General features: G+C 45.2%; 1 protein-coding gene across 1 annotated transcript in view; it reads left to right on the top strand.

The window, feature by feature from the left end:
* FARP1 (FERM, RhoGEF (ARHGEF) and pleckstrin domain protein 1 (chondrocyte-derived)) overlaps positions 1–22309 on the top strand; it is a 275711-nt gene that overhangs the window by 155998 nt on the left and 97404 nt on the right. Inside the window, 1 exon segment of the mRNA XM_010831560.1 lies at positions 11863–11967. Coding sequence (XP_010829862.1) covers positions 11863–11967 — 105 coding nt within the window.

Here is a 22309-nt window from a genome sequence, read left to right as displayed (position 1 = left end):
CCCCTTTCCTCTCCCTCCCCCCTATCATAGCTAATACCTGGGAGAGCTTGCTTTGTTCTGGGTACCGTACTGTCCTTGGGTTTGCTATATACTGAGTTATTTCATCTTCCCCACATCCTAGGAAGTGTTCAGTCATGCACCCGTTCTACAGAAGTGGAAGCTGAGGCCCAAAGACTTAACATATCCCAGGTCACAGTGCCTGAAGTGGAGATTTGGGATTTGCAAGAATGCACGTGGCCCCTGAGTTTGTGTTCTTAATAATTTTATTACAGTGCTTCTCTAAGGCCCCCGAGGGGCTGGAGACACAGCATGAGAAACATCCCCCACATGTCAACTGTCCGATTTCATGGTTAACTGAGGAGTCCTGCCTTTGCAGCAGGTCACTGCTGGTTTATGTGACACTCAGCCTGCCCGCGGGGGCTGTGTCATACTACGGTCACACTAACTATGTATCAGCCCATGTGCCATACTGACTGGCCTGGGTGCCCCAAGTTACAACACTGGCAAATGCAGTCTCTTCCCTTGGTTTTATCAGCACATTTTCTCTAGGACAGTTTGTGTCCTCAAAATTGGGCATGGAAGTCTTAGAGGAGAAAAGAGGGAAATACAGTCTTGGGAGCAGATTCTCTGAAGCTGCATTGGAATCTCAGCTCCACGGTGAGCATGCCCATGGTGCCAACTCCATGCCCTGTAGCCTGGAGTGTCCCTGGGGTACAGCTTAGGTGCGTCGTGCGAGTGCAGAGGCACCCATCCACACACACACACACACACCCCGGGGCAGGTGCATCTTCATTGACTCCTGCACGTCACACAGACATTATTAGTGATACCCCATAAGAGGATATGGTTGGGACTCTGTTCTGGCTTCCAGCCTACCGCCCAGAAGTCCTGAGCCCTTCCAATTCACTAGCCTTTGCTTTTCTCATTAGTTTTGGGCTTCCTGGGTGGCACTAGTGGTTAAAAAAAAAAAAAAGAAACTCATCTGGTAGCTCAGCTGGTAAAGAATCTGCCTTGAGTGCGGGAGACCTGGGTTCGATCTCTGGGTTGGGAAGATCTCCTGGAGAAGGGAATGGCACCCCACTCCAGTATTCTTGCCTGAAGAATCCCATGGACAGAGGACCTTGGCAGGTTACCGTCCATGGGGTCGCAAGGAGTTGGACACGACTGAAGCGACTTAGCACGCACACACACTTGTTACTTTTAGAATCCTTTGTCTTTCCTGGTGTTCCCAAGTTCTCCAATGATTTGCCTTGAAATAGATTTACACTCATTCATTCTGCGAGATACCCTCTGACCCTTTTTCAGTCTTGGAAACTTCCTTATGTTATTCTTGCATCGTCCCCCTTCCCCTGGGGTCTCTCTGTTGTAAGGGTCCCAGAGTTGGTTCAGTTGCTGACCCTCTAAATGTCTGGCCTTCTCCCCTCGCTCCCATTCATTCATTGGTGGCCTGGTCTGGTTTCTAGGAGAATTTTCAACTGTGTCTTTAAACTCTCCCCATGACATTTTTATTTCTACTGTGCTTTTTTTTCTTTTTCTAAGAGCTCTTTCTCGTTAACCAAATACTCCTTTTTATAACCTCCTGGGGTAATGTTCCTTATAAACTCTGAGCTATATGAGGATACAAATTACAGTGTTTTTAAAAGTTTTTAACTCTACCCTGAAGCAGCGGAAGTACCTGGCGTCTCCCACTCCTGACCTTTTGGGGAGTTCTGCGGAATTAGGCTGCTCCCTTATTGCCGCGTCTCTTCTCCTCTGTAATTAGACTGCAGTTTGCTCCTCTGTCATCTTCTAAAATTTGGGGGAAATCTGTCACCTACTGTCTGTCTTCTCATTTTATTTGCTCTATGGATTTATTCCTTGTTTCATTTCTTTACTTTTTTTTTTTTTTTTTAAAGCAGGGTTTCTGGGTATTGTGGAGATAAGCTGCAAGGATTCAGTGTGCCATCTTTAGCCACATCTTCTTTTATTTATTTATTTTTGGCTGGGATTCCCAGGTAGTGCTAGTGGTAAAGAATCTGCCTGCCAATGCAGGAGACGCAGGAGACAGATGTTCGATCCCTGGGTTGGGAAGATCCCCTGGAGGAGGAAATGGCCACCCACTCCAGAATTCTTGTCTGGAGAATCCCATGGACAGAGGAGCCTGGCAGCTACAGTCCACGGGGCCGCAAAGAGTTGGACACGACTGAACGCACACGTTTTTGGCTGCGCTGGGTCTTCGTTGCTTCCCGTGGTCTTTATCTACTTGCAGAGGGCGGGGGCTGCTCTCTCGTTGTGGTGCTCGCCTTTCTCATCGTGGTGGCTTCTCTTGTTGCGGGCACAGGCTCTAGGGTGTGCAGACTGCGGGCTTCTGTCATTGTGGTTTGTGGGCTTAGTTGCCCCACGACACATGGAATCTTCCCGAACCAGGAATCCGACCCATGTCCCCTGCATTGGAAGGCGGATTCTTAATCACCGGACTGCCAGGGAAATACAAGTATCATCTTCCCAATCATTTCTATTAGGCCCAAGCTGGCAGTAGCCTTGTAAAATTTCTAAGAAAAATATATTTATGGATAGATCAGTGAGTTCCTAGGGGGTTTCTTGAGTTGTATTCTTGGCCTTCTGCTTCCTTCAGTGGCAGCTCCTGACTACATGCTGGGGGGCCAGGAAGGGGGAGCCCTGGATGGAGGACTGGGATGGGGAGAGCGTGTGTGAGCTGGGTGACCTCCCAGCCTGGACCCCGCCTCTCCCCACTCATGGGCAGAAGGGTCCAGAAGAGACTAGGATATAAAAAGAATTTTGATCGTAGAACACAGCTCATATCTAGAGCAGCAACGGGGCTTCCCTGGTAGCTCAGCTGGTAAAGAATCCGCCTGCAGTGCAGGAGACCCTGGTTCAATCCCTGGGTTGGGAAGATGCCCTGGAAAAGGGATAGGTTACCCACTCCAGCATTCTTGGGCTTCCCTGGTGGCTCAGATGATAAAGAATCTGCCTGCAATGCAGGAGACCTGGGTTTGATTCCTGGGTTGGGAAGGTCCCCTGGAGGAGGGCATGGCAGCCCACTCCAGCGTTCTTGCCTGGAGAGTCCTGTGGGCAGAGGAGCCTGGCAGGCTACAGTCCATGACGTCGCAAAGAGTTGGACAGGACTGAGCGACTAACAGCACAGCAACAGGAAATAGAGGAACACCTTTTAATAATTAGCAGGAAAAAATTCAATCACCGCCTATCATTAGTCTACGACTTACTGAGTTTATTTGATTTTTTGAGTTGGAGGAATGTTCAAGGCCAGAATGTTTATGTTATCTCCAGTCCACTTAACCTGTTATAATTTCACTATCTCTTCATTTACAAGGGACAGTGCAGTTCGTCACGTAACTGTATGATCTGTGCCCCACGTGCCTGAAAGGTCAGTAACGCCCCATGGAGGGTGGCCAAATGAGTTGGATAGTACTGCTATAACAAAGAACCACAAACTGATGGCTTGAAACATCAGAAATTTCTTCTCTCGCAGTGCTGGAGGCTAGAAGTTCAGCGTCAATGTACCAGCAGGGCCATATTCCCTCTGAGCCTCTGGTGGGGGCTGTCCATCCTTGGCGGGCCTTGGCTCACCACCGCATCACTTGTCTCTGCCTCGGTCATGACACGTGTGTCTCTGTCTTCATACCATCTTATAAGGGCATTCATCATGTTGGGCTAGGGCCCACCCTAATGACCTCAACTTCACTCAGTCACCTCTGCAGAGACCCTGCTTCCATTCACAGGGACCACGAGCTAGGACTTCATATCTTTTTTTTTTTTAATAGTATTTCTAACTTTATATTTCGATTATCTTCAAAATTACAGAATTGCAGTAGTACAAAGACGTCTCAGATACTCTTGGTCGAGAATAACGAATTGTTGATTTTTTTGTCAACAAAAAAATCCCTTTCTCTCTCACTCTCTCTTTACACACACACACACACACTCTCAGATCAACATTATTTTTGTCTTAACCATTTGAGAAGTAAGTTAGATATCACTTTTCACTTTATTCCTAAACACTACAGATCTGTCTCCTAAGGACAAGCACATTTTCTTACGTGAACACAGTATGGTTATCAAATTCAGAAAATTAAACCTGTATATACTGTTTTACAATTTACATTCCATTTGTAAAATTTGTTAATTGTCCCAAAGTTGTTTTGTTTAAAGCAGTCTTTCCTCCTTATCTCAAGATTCTATCCAGGGTTAAACTGGAACCACATATTGCCTTTATTTTTTTTTTTAACCATCAGTTCACTTTATTTATTTATTTTTTTTGAGACACATTTCAGCACATAACAGTAGGTTTGGTATTTTTTGCTATGGTTGAGTCTCAAGCTTGAAGTTATCCCCAAATGGAGATTGGACCCAGAGACCTCCAAGTGGGCCAGCCCTGCCTGGTGAGTGAGTGAGAGTCACTCAGTCATGTCTGACTCTTTGCGACCCCACGGGCTGTAGCCCCCCAGGCTCCTCTGTCTATGAGATTCTCCAGACAAGAATACTGGAGTGGGTAGCCATTCCCTTCTCCAGGGGATCTTCCTGACCCAGGGATCAAACCCGGGTCTCCTGCATTGAGCGGATTCTTTACCGTCTGAGCCACCAGGACAGCCGTATGTCCTTGTAGCGATATGACTGGCCCCTTGCTCTCAAAGCAGAGTCTTTGCAGCATCCCTGAGAGCTTCTTAGAAACACAGACTCTCAGGGCTCACCCCAGCCCTCCCGAATCAGCTCCTGTAGCTTACCAGGGTCCTCAGGTGATTGCTGGGCCCACAGATGGGAGAGGCTCCGCCCTCGTCACCTCCAGTGGAATTCTAGGGCAGAGGAAGCCTACCCAACTCTGGACCTGGACTCTGCCCTTGGGGACACGGTCACACACCCAGCAGCACAGAGATGGGTTTTCCATCCCGCGACCATGCAGAGACGTGCCCATGGGGCTGGGAAACAAGACATCCTCCTCACTGTCAACCCATCCCCCTGCCCTTTATTCCATCAGCTAGCATTTCCCCATCACAGTGGAAGCTACGGTACCAGAGAACTGGTGTTCCGTGCCAGGCTCTGTGCTACATACTTTGCAGTCAGAGTTTTCTTTTTTTCTCCCGTTGATCCGAAGGGGTTGACAGCATCTCCAGTCTTTTCATGGCCCCATGTACCATGGCTGATTGGTGTCCCCACTTTCCATAATTCGTTCATGGCCACCCCAACTCCCAGTGGGGCTGTCTTTGGAATAAGGAGGTGTACGTAGGGCCAAGTGAGGTCGTAAGGGTGTAGCCCTGATAGCATAAGATTAGTATCCTTCTGAGAAATGACATCAGAGTGTGCGTGCACTTTGCGTGTGTGTGTGTCTCTCTCTAACTTAGCACTTATCATACATTCTAATTTAGTCGCTTTGTCGCTTTAGTGTCTGACCCTTGACTCAGAGAGAAAGAGACGTGTTGAATTGATCTCCATTCCCTCGGCCCCTAGCACAGTGCCTGTATGTGGCTACTCACTTGACAAATGTACCCCAGGCTTCTTAAGCCACCGTAGCTATTAATACTTCCACCCAGCTGTTCAAAACCTGCCAAAGGGGCAGGAGGAGAATTTGCGGTGTTAACAGTGCCTGTGTGGAGGGTTAGTGGGCTGTGGAAATCTGAACAATGTTCTAATGGGTAATAATGGTAGCAAAAAGGGGCCGAAGGCTTTGAGAGAGCCTTTCCCTCTTGCAGGAGAAGAGCATGCCCTGGTTGTCATGGTTACGTTAATCCCAAATGAGAGGAAAACAAAATACTTCCCAGAAACCACTCTCTGAAAGCTCAGCAGACGCATGTTTTGTGAACTTGGTCAAATGTTATCTTTATCCATTTCCATCTATGAGATTATTTTAGCATGGCAGACGTTAGCTTCTATCAAGTGAGGTGACTCCTTTGTTCAGCCCTGCAGAGGAGGTGAGGAGGGTGTAGAAGACACTCCCAACCCAGAAAGAATTGTCTTTATTCTTTTAGAGGAGAAAGAAAATACTTCCTCATAAAACCTGATGTGACAGAAATAACCTGAAGGCACAGACATATTTTAAAGGCACAATAAACCAAAGCGACTTTGATTCACCATTTTTAATAGCTTGAAGCTCTGTGTGAATTCGTACTATTTATTATTCACCGCTTCGTTGCCAGACACTCCCCAAGAATGTAAACCTCCTCCTAAAATTTAATTTTATAGGATTCCATGAAAAGCCTGTTCAAAATGTAGAAAGCTGTGGGGACTCCAGTAGGCAATCAGCCACCTTATTTGTGCATCAGATTAAAAGTCACATGCCTCTTGGAGCATAATTGAAAGTAGCCAATAAGAAAAAGTGATCAAAATTTGATTATGTGGTTTCACTAATCACCAGTTTGCTCTCTCAAATATAACATATAATTATTATTTGGTTTCTTCTCTGTAAGGAGTATGCTTCTGGACTGTTTCAATCCAGACTGGCCATGTGTGGGGTCGGCCAGACTCTTACTTCTTAGAGGCTCTGGGAGTCTCAGAGGTCTGGCCTCTCAGCCCCAGTAGAAACACTTGGGAACAATTAGGAAAACATTCATTGTAAGGTCCCTTTCATGTTAAACCACTATTAACATGCCTAGGTTTTCAAATGATGCCTACGTGCCGTGGTTTTCCTTCCTCACGTATGATCGTTTGTGCAGTCGTAAATGTAAGTCTCTGTGTTTCTTAGAGGAAACCGCTCTTTGAGAAAGTGCCTTTACAGATGAATGTTCTGAGCGTCTTTTCTTTGTGTTCTGCCAGCTTAATCTGTGCTTTTGCCACTGCTCACTCACAGGTTTGTTTTAGCAGCAGAGGGCTGGTGGACTCTTAGCTGTTGGATCCCATCATCCGTCTAGTGCAAAGCCTGTCCCAGGAGCGCGGTTTGTGGTTACTTCCAAAAATGTTCATATCATGCCCTTTTTTTTGCCAGACAGGTAAAAGAGCCCTTTGCGCTGTCAAATACTAACAGCCTTTTCGTCACACGCATGGATATTCGCTCATTTCCCCCATGTGATAAGGCTCTTCGCGGCCACTCACCTTGAGCTGGGCCCTACCGCCCTCAGTGTTATTCTAAGACCTAATGTAAAGGAAGTGGATTCTTTATTTTGTTGTTCTTAAAAATAGCTTTTAAACAGGCTCTATTGTGAGTAACCCTCTTTTGTAGATCATTTGTAGATATGAATACCATCCTCTGGTTACTTTTTTTTTTCTGGTCTTCTTTCTTCTGCTTTGTTAAATTTTGGTAAAATGAACGCAGCAAAAGATTTACCATTTTGCCCATTCTTAAGTGGACAATTCAGAGGTGTTAAGTACATTCACAGGGTTGCGCAACCATCCATTTTAGATTCCGTGGTGTGATTTTTGAGCAGAATAACTTACAATGTGAAGTTCAAAGAATTCCTTGGAGACGAGCATAAAGGAAGGATGTTGATAATTAATGGAGCAGATCCACTATTGGAAGGAAGGAGGGGATGACTTTTCTTAAAGAACGTGGATGAAACTTCTCTGGCTTCCCTTCTCTGAGGTGCCTCCTCTGAAGCTGAATTCAGCTCTGGGTGCATTAATGAAACCCAGACATTTCTACACTAACTCCTAGAAGAGAATAGGGTCCCTGAACTTTGCTGTTGTGGTGTCTAGAAACATTTTAGGCATAGCTGCCTGGTGTGCATTGAGACGTCAATGCCCTGTCCCTTTTCCCATGCAGTTGTCATGTAGTGACTGCATTCCAACCCTTAGAAATACTTGCTAGTAATTCTACATACTGGCTTTCCTTATATCCCTGAAGATAGCCGGTGTTGACAGGAGAATTCATGTAATGCATTAAAGGCATCTATTTTACAGGCCAATTTTAAGAGCTATAATATCAGTCAAGTGAAAAGTATGAAAGTGTTAGTCATGTCTGACTGTTTGCGACCCCATGGACTGTAGCCCACCAGGCTCCTCTGTCCGTGGAATTCTCCAGGCTAGAAAACTGGAGTGTAGCCATTCCCTTCTCCGGAAGATACTCCTGGAGATCTTCCCAGGGATCGAACCCACGTCTCTTGCATCTCCTGCATTTGTGGGCAGATTCTTTACTGTCTGAGTCACCAGGGAAGCCCAAACTTGAAATTAACTTCTCCCGATATAAAAACTGGGGTCCCATTGGAAAGTCATTTTGTGTCAAAGATTTGTGCAAAGTAATAAATTTTAAGGAAATTTTTAAGACTTAAGACAAAACTTATATCATGTATTGACTAGATTGACTCCAAACATCTATTTCTAGCCTCTTATTATTACCAGTATGGTCAGTGTGCTCAGGTATGGTCACAAAAATCCCTGGCAACTCCGCCAAGGACCTAATTCAGCAGTAATACTCTCTCTCCTCAGTATGTTCCACCAAGTGCTTAGTTGAACATTGTTCTATAAAGGTGTCCATGGTATGCTGATTTCTGATTTTTTTAAACTTGTTTAGACTTTCAGCGTTGAATTGTAAAGTCTCATTTCCCAGCCCCTGTAAATCTAGATGAAGTTATCAAATTCACTTAGTTCCAGGAATTCTTTGGAAGATAGTGAGTGCTTGCCAGCTGGTCAGATAATTGGTGCTGCATTTTAAGACAAGTAGGAAATGTCAAGAATGGTGAGAAAGAAGAATTGTGAAACTAGAATGTGGTCTTCTCTTAAAAAAAAAAAAAAAGATACAGAAATTTCTCTACAAGTTCTCGGCACCCAACACATTCCCATCATGGTTTTATTAGCTGGTGTCTGCAGATTCTACTCGATGGAGAGGAGACCCCCGAACAAGGAGCTGTGTCTAAGTTCTTCATGTAACTCTATGGAGGCAGGTGTGAGAATTTGAACCCAAGGACCCCATGGGCCTGGCTAGTGAATTCCCAAGTGCTCTCAATATGATATTGCTCTGCCAGAGAGGTGGGAAAAAAGATTGGTGACCAGTAATCCATGCAGCTGTTAACACTGGATAAATCCAGGGGGGTGTGTGTGTGTGTGTGCGCGCGTGCGTGTGTGTGCTGGGTGGGCAACTTCCCTGGTGGCTCAGTGGTAAAGAATCCGCCTGCCAATGCAGGAGACACGGGTTTGATCCCTGGGTCAGGAAGATCCCCTGGAGGCGGAAATGGCAATCCACTCCAGTATTCTTGCCTGGGAAATCCCACAGGTAGTGGAACCTGGCGGGCTACAGTTCTTATGGTTGCAGAGTTGGACACGCACGTGTGTGCTGGATAGGGTGGCGGGGATCTGTTTGATTGACACGAATGGGGTTTATACTCCATCACACGTTAGTTGTGCCAGCAGGGTAATTGGGACGGCTCTCCCAGTTACTTTGGACCAGGCATTCAATGTCTAGAGCCTTGTGAATTTGAGATTATGCATGGAGACTGCGCATGCCTTTAGATAGCTGTGAGCATCTTCTGAATTCCAATGAGGAATGTAGGAGCATAAAGTGGTGTCTGTTTAAAAAAAGAGAGAGATTCTTTATCGCTGGCTCCTCAGGTCATGCTGTTGGGCAGCCTAATGGACGTGCCTGTCGTTGGCGCTTGTCAGGGTCTGACTCTACTGCCTTTAGTCTCCTGGGTTACTAAGTGGCTTCTAAATTGCTCTGCTCTTCACAGAAGGGAGGTGAAAGTATAAAACCAGTAACTGGAGATGACAAGGTCTTTGAAACATTTTTTCTTGCTGGGTTTGATCTGTGTGGTGGAATTGTATCTGTTTTTACAAGTGAGTCTTTAAGAATTGGTGTTCCCTTCAGCAGCACATACACTAAAATTGGAATGATACAGAGAAGATTAGCAGATTATTAGCAGATGATGCAAACTTGTGAAGCGTTCCATGTTTTTGGGGCTTCCTTAGTGGCTCACCTGGTGAAGAATCTGCATACGATGCAGAAGACCTGGGTTCGATCCCTGGGTTGGGAAGGTCCCCTGGAGAAGGGAAAGGCTACCCACTCCAGTATTCTGGCCTGGAGAATTCCATGGACTGTATAGTCCGGACATGACTGAGTGGCTTTTACTTTCACTTTCTTTCCTTTAAGAATTGACCAGAGAGTGAAATGAAACCAAGGCGTATGATGCTAAGCTGTTGAGGGTAGAAAATGGATTCTTGCAAATCATTTCCCTTTCACTATAGACTCAAGCTATGGGATATGTATGTGTAATACGGATTTCAGCAGACATTGAAGGAATGCCAGGGACTCTGCCAGGAGGAACAGAAAGGTGACCGTGTAGCCCAGAGCTTCATCAGAGAGACAGACTTGTGGATACTGAACTACATATTAGTAGAATAGGATGGAATGAGTGATTATATTCATTTCTTCTTTCACTGGGCATCCTGGGTAAGGCGGTTAAGAACCCATGGCCTTAAAAACACTCTATTTGTTCTTTTCTTTCTGACTTTGTTGTATGGCAGAAACCAACACAACGTTGTAAAAAAATTTTTTTTAATTTAAATAAATAGAAAAAAACATAACCTATGGCTTTTACGCTCATGCATATGACGTCTAGATGAGGCTGTACAAAGTCTAGAGAAGAAAGCCATGCATTCTGCCACATTTGTTGGGGAGGGAGAGGACCCAGGGACAGGCTTTCAGCTGTCACAAAATGGGCATGGGATCATAAAGGCTTCCACCCACACAAAACTGCACACAAATAATATTTGTAGCAACTATATTCATAATTGCTAAAACTTGGGCAACTGAGATATTCTTCAGTAGATGAATGGTTAAGCAAACTGTACTCCCCTCAGGCAGTGGCATATTATTCAGCAATAAAAAGAAATGATGAGCATGCCATGACAAGAATGGGGGGAATTTTGAATTCATGACACTAAGTGAAAAACACCAATCTGGAAAATCTCCATACTGTATGATTCTAGCTATGCGACATCGTGGAAGGGGCAAAATGCAGACTGTAAAAAGATCAGTGGTTGCCAGGGGTTCAGGGTAGGGGGAAGGAGGAGGGGTGCAAGAGGGGAGTACAGTGGATGTTTAGGGCTGATGAAGCTCGCCCGTGTGATCCTGTGACGGGGGCTTTATGATGTTATGCCTTTGTCAAAACCCATAGACTATAGACACAGTGAATCCTAGTGTACGCTGTGGTCTTCACACGGTGGTAATGTATTAATGTTGGCTCCACAGTTGTGGCAAATGTATTATACTATTCCAGTATGTCAGTAAGAGGAGGCCCCGGGTGTGGTGGGCACCTGGTACACACGTACTCTCGGTACGCACTTCCTGCTTAACTTTCTGGAAACTGCTCTAAAAAATAAAGTGCATTTTTATGTGTTCTATTGAAGTTGATTTTACAGTGTTGTGCTTTCCCCTATCCTGAACCCTGCTGTACAGCAAAGGGGTTGTTATACATACATACACACTTCTTTTTCACGGCGGTTCATCACAGGATACTGAATAGAGTGCCCTGTGCTCTGCAGCAGGACCTTGTTTCCCATCCTCTGTATCGTAGCCCGCATCCGTTCATCCCAGACTCCCAATCCGCCCCCTCCCGCTCGGCACCCACAAGTCTGTTGTCTGTCTGTGAGTCTGTTCCTGTTCTGTAGGTAATTTCATTTGTGTCATATTTTACACTCCACATGCAAGTGATACCGTATGGTATTTGTCCGTTTTTTTTAAGGGGCGTAGTGCCCGGCATTGGGGTGAGGAAACGATGGCAGAGATCAGCCTCTAAGCATGAGAGCAGCATGGGACGGGAACCAGCAGTGTGCACAGCGGGGCTGGTGGCCTGGGGTTTGTGGGGTGGTGGGTGGGGAGCTCTTACAGACCCAGGCATGAGGGGCCTCCTGCTGTGGGAGCCGTGGTTTGTTTCCGTAGCTGCCTGTCTCAGAGGCCGTAACAACTGCTCTGTTTGTTCCCAGCAAAGAGCCCCCGGGAAAGTGCTGCTGGATGCCGTGTGCAACCACCTCAACCTTGTGGAAGGAGACTATTTTGGCCTTGAGTTTCCCGACCACAAGAAGATCACGGTAGGTGATGTCCATGAGACGTTGCTGTTTTGCCATCTGTTCGACTTAAGAGAGGGAAATAATTGGGACCTTTCTGGGCCTGACGGAAGTGTACACCAGAAAAAGTACCCAGGAAGCCCTTGATGATCTGTCTTTGAAAGTAATGTGTGCTCATGATTAGCAGGTCCACAGAGTGCGCAGTGCAGGCCACCTCTCTCTCCCTCTCCCTCCAGGAGCCACCAGCACCAGAGTCTTGTGTATCCTTCCTGTAAAAGTCTGTGTGTATGTGCACACAAACACATATTTTTGAAATATGATCATGTGAAGAAGCAACACAGTGCCCTATACTCCACCCACACACTACACCTATATCCTGAGATCTTTCCTTTTCGGTACATAGAGTCTACTTCCTTCCTTTTCACAGTTTCATACTATTCCATTGAATGGATATACCATCGCTTACAGACTTTGCTGTAAAGGGTGGGATACTTAGATTGTACTGAATTGTCTGCTGTTACAAATGATGCTCCAGTGAACACACTGATGCACTCGTGTTTGCATTCATGGTCAAGGATTTATCTCAGTTCAGCTCCAAAGGCACAGAGTTGTATTATCTATGAGTTCAAGCCTTTTTTTTTCTTTAATTTTTATTGGAGTATAGTTACCTGCTTTAGAGTGTTGTTGTTGATCAAGCATTTGAAGTTTGCTAAATATGTCATGTATGTCTTTAAAAAGGTTTCATTGACTTGATCCCAAAGTTTAGAATATAACTTATTGTGACTTTTTCTCTTTTGGCTGATGGCACTTTCTCAAGCTTGTATCCTAGTCTGCCTTTTATGAGGCACCCTTTTAGGGTGTAAATTTATTGACTGCATTTCTATCTACCTTTTCATTCAGTCCACACTGAGTGCCTAGGACTTTTGCTGGCCACTGGGGACCCAACAGGAGTAAGATGGAGAGAATGTAGGATCCAGGTGGGGCATCAAACTGAGTCTTTGGAGGAGGAAATGGCAACCCACTCCAGTACTCTTGCCTGGAGAATCCCATGGACAGAGGAGCCTGGTGGGCCACAGTCTATGGAGTCACAAAGTGTTGGACACGACTGAGCGACTAAACAACAACAATAACAATCGAACTGAGTCAGTGGCCAGTTCAAGGCATGTGGCACGTGGGGCGCTGGGGACCGCAAGCGACACTTGTGATCAGGAAACCCTCCCAGATACGGCGAAACTGAGTCCTCTGAGGCCAGGAGGAGTTGACCTGATAGGGTGTTCCAGGGAGGCGGGCACCAGATGCCAAAGCCCAGGTAGCAAGTAGGCTGTTCAGGAACCTGCAGATGAGGCTGAAGTTCAGAGGTAGGTGGAGGAGGGCTCTGCTGAAGGCGGGAAAGATAAAAGCCCTGAAAGGTGAGCAGGGAGCCGGGTCTATTTCAAAGGGCTTTCTGTCCCATTACTACCCACTAGCAATAGAATACAAGCCACAAACTTTATTTCAATTTTTCTAGCACTTAATTTGATATAAAACATCCAAAATCATTATCATTTCAACTTGAAATCAACATCAAAACCTAGGAATGGGAGATTTTACTTTTTTTTTCCCCTGCTCAGTCTTTGAATCCAATATGTATGTGACTGTCACAGCCAGATCAGCTGTATTTCAAGTGCTCAGTGGTCACGTGTGTGGGGACAGCACAGCTCTGTACTGAACTAATATGTTTGGGAAGCTGTAAATGCATTTTAAAGAGAGTGTGACATGATCTGATTTATGGTGTAGAAAGAGAACTGTTACTGGATTGGAATAGGGGAAGACTGGGGGATCTAACATGTATCTAAAGATGGGCACAAACTGTGTTTTCTCAACATACTTCTAACCTCTAAGCCTTCTGGGATTCCCTGGTAGCTCAGTTGATAAAGAATCTGCCTGCAATGCAGGAGACATCGGTTTGATTTCTGGGTCGGGAAGATCCGCTGGAGAAGGGATAGGCTACCCACTCCAGTATTCTTGGGCTTCCCTTGTGGCTCAGCTGGGAAAGAATCCACTTGCAATGTGGGAGACCTGGGTTTGATCCCTGGGTTGGGAAGATCCCCTGGAGAAGGGAAAGGCTGCCCACTCCAGTATTCTGGCCTGGAGAATTCCATGGGCTGTATAGTCCATGGGGTTGCAAAGAGTCAGACATGACTGAGCGACTCTTTCTAAGCCTTCTTGGCCATTTTCTGGTGCTTACATTAAATCGAAGCTGCCCTGACTCCCAGTCCTCTTTCTGATGTGACAAATGACCACAGAGGGGCCACATCTGATTCCACATTCATTTATGCGTCTAACAATTATTTGTGCCAGTGCCAAGTCCAGCATCCAACTTCATACAGAAGACGACACATGCTTTGAAGGCACAGCTTGTCAGCAGTAGTTACTGTTTGCAGTCATTAGAAGTGCCTGCTTAGGGGAGTTGATAAGGAAACAAATGATTATCATACCATGTAGCAAGTTCAGCGGAACAGTGTTTCTTAGACTTGTTCTGTATTAATGATTCTCAAAACACCTGAAGATTTCTTCTCATTATTTCTAACAACCTGCCTGCATTACTCAGAGTTGCAGTGGTTTTCCTGACTCCAGTCTTATCCTGTTCTGATCCTCCTGAAGTTTCTTTTCTCAACTGTAAATTAGCAGTCGTAAGGGTACCGAGACTGGATAGCAAGAGGATTGTTCTGTTTCTGGGTCAACCAGTTAGCTATTGACGGAGCTAGGATTCTGACCTCATCTTCTGACCTCAGGCTTGGTGCCTTTTGTATTGGCTGTGGGTGCTTCTCTTTCACTAGGGTTTACAAACCTGTTGATCTTTCAGAGATGACTTCTTTTAGCTTTTATCAGGCTTGATTTTTATGATTTCACTGTTTGCTTATTGTTTTAGAGTGTGTTCAACTGCAAAATTCACTAAACCCATTAATGATGGCTTAAAGACATAGAAGCTAATCGTTACAAATACAGGCCACTACCTGAAAGCTTACCATACATCAGAGTGCTCTAGTTCCTGCAGACTCAGCAGTGAACAAGGCCCACATTCTAAAGCAGGGAGCAGCAAATTTTTGTTTGTCAAGGGCCAGATAGTGAATACTAGAATAGACTTTCCACACCAGAGCGTTTCTACTCCAGCTCTTCAGCTCTTCCCTTGTAGTGTAAACGCATGGGCATGGATTTGTTTCAATAAAACTTTATTGTTACCATTATCATCATTACCATTTTTTCACTATGGTCAAAAATAGATAACCATGAAATTTACCATCTTAGCCATTTTTAAGTAAGTGTGCAGTACAGTAGTGTGACGTATATTCATTGTTGTGCAACAGAGAGGACTTTCATTATATAAAACTGAAACTCTGCACCCAATCAACAACTACTTCCTTTCCTCCTCCCCCCAGCCCCTGGTGATCACCATTCTACCTTCTGTTTCTATGAGTTTGATCACTTCAGATAGCTCATGGAAGTGGCATCACATAGCATTTGTTCTTTTGTGTCTGGCTTATTTCACCTAGTGTGATGTCCTCAAGTTCCATCGATGTTGAAGCGTGTGTCAGAATGTCCTTCCTTTTTAAGGCTGAATACTATTCCATAGTTGGCTCCATCACATTTTGCTTACCCACTCATCTGTCGAGGGACATTTAGGTTGCTTCGCCTTTCCTTGTTGTGAATAATGCTGCAGCGAACATGGGTGTGTTGTCATTATTACTTGTAATACTGCTGTCGTGATTATTGCCTCTGCCAGGCTTCATTTGGGAGGCTGCTCACGCAACTGACAAACCAACAGGAAGCCTGCACGTGTGCTGAGTTGCTTCAGTCGTGTCTGGCTCTGTGCAGCACTGTGGACTGTGGTCCCTGCAGACTCCTCTGTCCATGGGATTCTCCAGGCAAGAAGACTGGAGTGGGTTGTCATGCCCTTCTCCAGGGGATCTTCGAAACCCAAGGATCGAACCCACATTTCTTTTGTCTCCTGCATTGGCAGGCGGGTTCTTTACCACTAATGCCGTCTGGGAAGCTTAACAGGAAGCATGGTTGGTCTCAAATGCCCAGACCTGGGCTGTCTGTCACTACTGACTTTGTTTATTTATCTGTATGTGATGTGCTGGAAACAAATTGTTCCCCCCAGGGTCCCCAGCATGCAAGGTTGTGAACCTTTGTCCCAAGGTGGTAAGGCCAGGCAATTCACATTGCAGCTCAGCCTTCCACCCTTTTCTCATCATTTCTATCATTAAATAGCCCACATCAGAGCATTCTTCATTACAAGGGTTTGAAAAAGCTTAAGCACTTAAGAATGAATGCATTCCACTGTCTAAGATGTGTTTCCTAAGACTGGGAATAAACCAGTGATAATTAGTAATCAATTGTGCTCTATGCTCAATTAGACTTGCCCCATGGCTTGTCTGTTAGTAGAGTTGATCGCTATGTTTACATGTAAGTCAGGCCCATGTTGTCCTTGAGTCCAACAGCTGACCCATGGGACTGCCCCATAGGAGCAGAGAAATCTTTTAATCAGCTTTTTTCCCCACCATTGATTCGCCTTCCCATGGCAGGGACACTATGGAACTTAGGAATCAAGACCCTCTACCTAACATGCCAGCTAGTGGGTACCTAGAGTCTGAAGGCTGGTAAAGGTCAGAGGGGTTGGGTTGCCAGTGGACTCTGAGCTCACTGTCCTTGAACTTGTACGGTGTGCCGTGCACTCTGCTGTTAACTTAAATGCACCTTGTTTGTTCTTCACCTTGTTCAGTCACCAAATCGTGCCTGAGTCTCTACAGCTCTGTGAGCTGCAGCTCGCCCCTTCCCTGTCCTTCACTATCTCCCACAGTTTGCTCAAATTCAGGTCCATTGAGTTGGTGCTGCCATCCAGCCATCTCATGCTCTGTCATGCCCTTCTCCTCCTGCCCTTAATCTTTCCCAGCATCAAGGTCTTTTCCAGTGAGTCGGCTCTTTGCATCAGGTGGCCAAAGTATTGGAGCTTCAGCTTCAGCATCAGTGCTTCCAGTGAATATTCAAGGTCGATTTTCTTTAGGATGGACTAACTTGATCTCCTTGTTCTTCACCTTAGGGGTTGGCAAAAAGAGCCAGAGAATAAATTCGTTAGGCTTTGCAGGCTGTACCATCTCTGTGGTGACTCCTCAGCTCTGCCACTGCTGTGCAAAGCAGCCATAGATAATGTACATGGATGATTGTGGTTGGGTTCCAATAAAACTTTATGTATGGACATGGACATTTGAATTTCATAGAGTTTTCACATGTCATGAAATATATTGCTACTGTTTTTTCCCCCAACCACTTAACAGCCTGTGGTTGCTCTTGGACTGTAGCAGAACCAATCATAGGCTGGATTTGGCCCATAGGCCTTGGTTTACCAATCTCTGTTGTACGACATTTCTCCGAGGTTGGTATTTTATCATCCATGTTTTATAATGAGCAAATTCAGTGTGGATTGTATGACCATGAGTCACAGGCAGGCCTGTCTCGGGTGCTGCAAGTTCTTTCTACTTCACTTGTTGCCTTTGCTTCATCTTCCTGCTGCAACGAGCTGTGCACACCAGGCAGCAGAGATGGGTGTGTATCTAAAATTTATCCCGTGGTTACTGGGGAGAGTGTGAACAGCTCTGTGTTACAGCCTGTAAATCTGTTTAAACCTTTGCTTTGTCATTTAGCAGCTGGGTAGATTCTGAATGTCTTTGATTTTTGTGCTTTATCTGAAAACTGGGATTAATAAATGACTATTTTACAAGGTTATCATGGGAATTCTTCAGATGCTTTATAATAATGAGCCCAGCAGAATTTCTGTCATAGCAAGACACTCAGATATCTATTGGATTTTCTTCTTACATTCTAGCTCAGAAACCGGTGTGGCTGGCTCACCCGTCTTTCATGAAAGTGATGATGCTCAGAGACCTGATAAAAAATTCCCAGTTTTGTATAAATAAATACTGGTAAAGCTTGGGCTTACCTGATGGCTCAGTTGGTAAAGAATCCGCCCTCAGTGCAGGAGACCCTGGTTCAATTCCTGGGTCGGGAAGATCCGCTGGAGACAGGACAGGCTACCCACTCCAGTATTCTTGAGCTTCCCTTGTGGCTCAGCTGGTAAAGAATCCACCTGCAGTGAGGGAGACCTGGGTTCGATCCCTGGGTTGGGAAGATCCCCTGGAGAAGGGAAAGGCTACCCACTCCAGTATTCTGGCCTGGAGAATTCCATGGACTGTAGAGTCCATGGGGTCGCAAAGAGTCAGACACGACTGAGCGACTTTCACTTTCAAAGCTCAGGAAGAATCTTTCATTCACTTTATCATCTCCTTTATGCCAGGAAACAGTTTTGCCATTGGCAGGTGTCCTAGCTCAGGCTGCCATAACAGAATACCAAAGACTGGAAGGCTTGAACAACAGACATTTCATTTCTCTAAGTATTAGAGTCTGAGATCAAGGTATCAGCATGGTCAGATTCTTGTGAGGACTCTGTTTCTGGCTTGTCAAGGGCCACCTTTTCACTGTGTCCTCAAGCCGAGCAAAGACAGAAATCTCTCTTTCTCTTCCTACAAGGCTACAATCCTAATAGATCAGAGCCTCACCTGTATGACCTCATTAAACCTTAATTACTATCTAAAGACCCCCATCTTTAGATAGAGCCACATTCTTAATGACCTTCTAAAGACCCCCATCTCTAGATACAGCCACTTTGGGGGATTAGGGCTTCAACACAGGGATTTGAAGGACACAATTCAGTCCATAGCAGCAAGCATGCTTTCTAGGGCTTGAGGTCAGAGAGCACAGCTTCTTGGGATAACAGCATCACTTCCTGCTCCTTGTCCAGCTCTTCTAGGGTTGGGCAGATGTCCTTCATCCCTGCTTAGTTGCAGCCTGTGACCTTGCTTCTTCCTGGGGCCCTACGGACATCTGAGACCAGGAGCGGCTCCTTACAAAACATGCGAGGAGTAAAGGATAAAGAACATTGCAGGCTTAAGACAGATGAAAGTTTGGGAAGCCAGCAGAGGTGGGGTGGTAGAGCAGCCCAGTGACCACACAGAGCAGCCCTGTGGTTTGATCTGACTGGCTGTGGCTGTGGTGACAGGCAGGTCCCAGAGGAGGCAAAGCTTACCTCCAGTAGAGAATCTGGGGAAGGGCGACTTGCTGGAAAAATACAGCTATGGATAATCTTCCATTTCTTAGACTGGAAGAAAGCTATCTGAGGATTTTGTTTGTTATCACTTTGTGTTTTATTTAATAGGCTTCATTTTTTTAGAAAAGCTCTATGTTTACAGAAAAATTGAGCAGAAAGTCAAGAGTGGTCCCCCGTGCTGTCTCTCCATACACCGTGTCCCCTCTTACTAACATCTTACATTATTAGTGTGATAATACATTATTATTACAGTTCCAGGTTCACATTAGGGTTCATGTTGTACCTTCTGTAGGTTTTGACAAAGGTATAATGACATTTATCCATCCTTACAATACCATAAAGAAGAGTTCACTGCCCTAAAAATCCCCTCTACTCTGTGTGTTGAGCCCTCTCTTCCCTCTGAGCCCCTAAGAACCACTGATTTTTTTTTTCCTTCAGTATTTTCTATGTTCTTGGTGCTTCAGCATCTGGGGCCTCGCTGAGCGAGAAAAGACTGCCCTTCCCAGAGCAGGCCAGTTCTTAGAGATGGCAAATGGTTCCCCTGCCAGCATACCTCCAACATGCAAGGGAATGAATCCAGAGCCCAAACCCCTTCTTCGGTCTGGCTCTTAGGCTTCCGAACACAGAATTTGTTTCCCATAATTATTCCAGGTATTAGACACCTAGAGATGGCCGGACACCCACAGAGCCCACTACGAGGACTCCAGCTCCTCACCCTGACTTAGCTTGCCTTTCCCCATGGAAGCCACGGTAATGCCTCCTGCGCATGCTCGGTCCTTGCCCTTTCTGCTTCCGCCCCTGGTGCTTCCCCACGTGGCCCTGCATGCTGTGACGTGTCTCCTCCTCCTGGAGACCATGAGTAACAAACCCTCTTTTCAGTGGCAGTCATCTCCTCACCCCACAGTATGTGAGTAATGAAGACCCTCATCTTAGTTTGGTTAAAAAAAAAAAAATACAGGGAAATAGCTTTCTAAAATGGATAGTCTTGAGAAGATGGAAGTGGAATCATAGTTTTTGGATCTTCACAAACCCAAGGTCCCGCATAGAAACTGCTACTTGGCAAAATCAAAACACCCATGAACCACATTTATGGCAAAGCTGGGTGTCAAAGTGTAAGTCCAAGACCCCGAAGTACAAGTCACCAGAAATAAAGCATCAGTCAGACACAAGGTCTTGTGTGCTATAGCAGGGCCTGTATAGGAGGAGATAGAGGGGACCACTAGGGCATTCGATGGACCAAAGAAGGGAACCCTCAGAGAGCCACTGGAAACCACAGGGAACAGTCTGAGAAGAGCAGTGGGAATTGGGAGCTCGGAAGAGGCTGGATCAGTCCAGCTCCAGTGAGCTGGAGTAATTAATCTTCCAGGACAGGCCATCACTTAGGAGAAACTATGGAGAATGGAGCTGAAATTGAGTCAGGTAAAGACAATAGAGAGAAATAATAGAGGAGGGAAAAGAGAGCCAGGGGATCTCAGAAGGCAAGCCATCATTAAAAAAAACAAAAAAACAAAAAAAAACGTGGCCCAAAATCAATAGAAGAGGAAGCTCTGGGAGGTTAGGAAAGCTACTGTGACCCATACCTTCTTCTTAAAAGGTTAGAAAATAGTTTCCACATAAAAATGAGCAGCATAAATGTATCACAGTCATATCTAAAATAACACCTTAAGTGGGTTGTTCCCAGCACACTATGTATATAGCCTTACCAAAGGGACCAGCTGGATGCAGCTGCCAAATTGCACTCAATGCAGAGAACAGAGGAACATGTCGAATGATACCCTCGAGTATATGCAACGTGCAAAATCCAGACTCTGGGAAATTCCACAGATCAACAGATTTACTATAAAGAAAAGAGGGGTAGAGGAAGAACCTGTAGGTGAAAAGACGCTTGAAGGACATAAAATTTTTGAAAATAAGGAAGAATAAGCACTAGTGTATAGAGATACACCACTTGATGAAGTGAAACATCAAGAAATGTAGAGGGTTACTGTGAAAATCTAGATATCGGTTCCTTTTAGAAGGAGGGGGTTGGTTTTAGGATGCGATGGGTGATTGGCTGACAGAGTTCTGTCTCTTGACTTGGTTGATACAACGATGTGTGTCATTAAGTAATTCACTACGCTCTACATTTGTTTTCAGTAGTTTTAAGCACTTGTATGTTATTTTAGTTTTAAAATGGAGGAAAAAAATTAAAACAGAAGAAACAAACTACAGATTAAAGGAGGAATATCCAATTAAGTAGCTCCAATGCCCAAGTGAAATCCTTTGAACTGAATTTTTCAAAGCTAATGCAAATTGAACAAATGATTTTAAATTGGTTAAAACCAAGTAGTTGATGTGTTACGAGTACCATGCCTAAGGTCTACTGCTGAGCCCTTCTTAAAAAGTTGAGGTTCCCAAAGGTTAAATTTTGCCTCCAGGCTAAGGTCCTCTGAAGCCCCAGGCATTGCATTATAACATTCTTAGTTCTTTTTCCAAAACTTTCCTTCGCATACATGCGTGAGTGCTATGTTGTTCAGTCCCGTCTGACTCTTTTTGACCCTATGGACCTGCCCGCCAGGCTCCTCTGTCCATGGGATTCTCCAGACAAGAATACTGGAGTGGGTTGCTCTGCCCTCCTTCAGGGGATCTTCCCAACCCAGGGATGGAACTCGTGTCTTTTATGTCTCCTTTTCTGCCTGCCAGTCCATTGGCAGATGGATTCTTTACCACTAGCGCCACCCGGTAAGCTCCCTCCTCATACATCTGGGGTATCTGCCTAGGGAATTTATGGACTAAGGGATAGGGATAATGCTGCCTAGGGAATTTAATGGACTAAGGCATAAATACCTTTATACATTTCATCTCATATTTTGGTTTACAGATCTATCTTTAATTCCTTTTTATTTAAAGCTTTCCTTGTAAATAAGTATATTCTCAATTTTTCAGTTCAAATTTTATTCATGTGTTCCTTCAGTCTTTTTTTTTTTTTTTTAAGGGATGAGTCTAGATTAAGAGAGACTTAATGGACATAAGCAGATATGAAGCATGGTCCTGGATTGGATGTTCCAATCACAGTAAGGACATTCCTTCAGTTCATTTGCTCAGTCGTGTCTGACTCTTTCCAACCCCATGAACTGCAGCACACCAGGCCTCCCTGTCCATCACCAGCTCCTGGAGTTCATTCAAACTCACATCCATCAAGTCGGTGATGCCATCCAGCCATCTCATCCTCTGTCGTCCCCT

Source organism: Bison bison, unplaced genomic scaffold (genome assembly GCF_000754665.1).
Source record: "Bison bison bison isolate TAMUID 2011002044 unplaced genomic scaffold, Bison_UMD1.0 scf7180017864527, whole genome shotgun sequence".
In the NCBI taxonomy this organism is placed as follows: Eukaryota; Metazoa; Chordata; class Mammalia; order Artiodactyla; family Bovidae; genus Bison; species Bison bison.
This window is presented reverse-complemented; position numbering and strand designations above follow the sequence as displayed.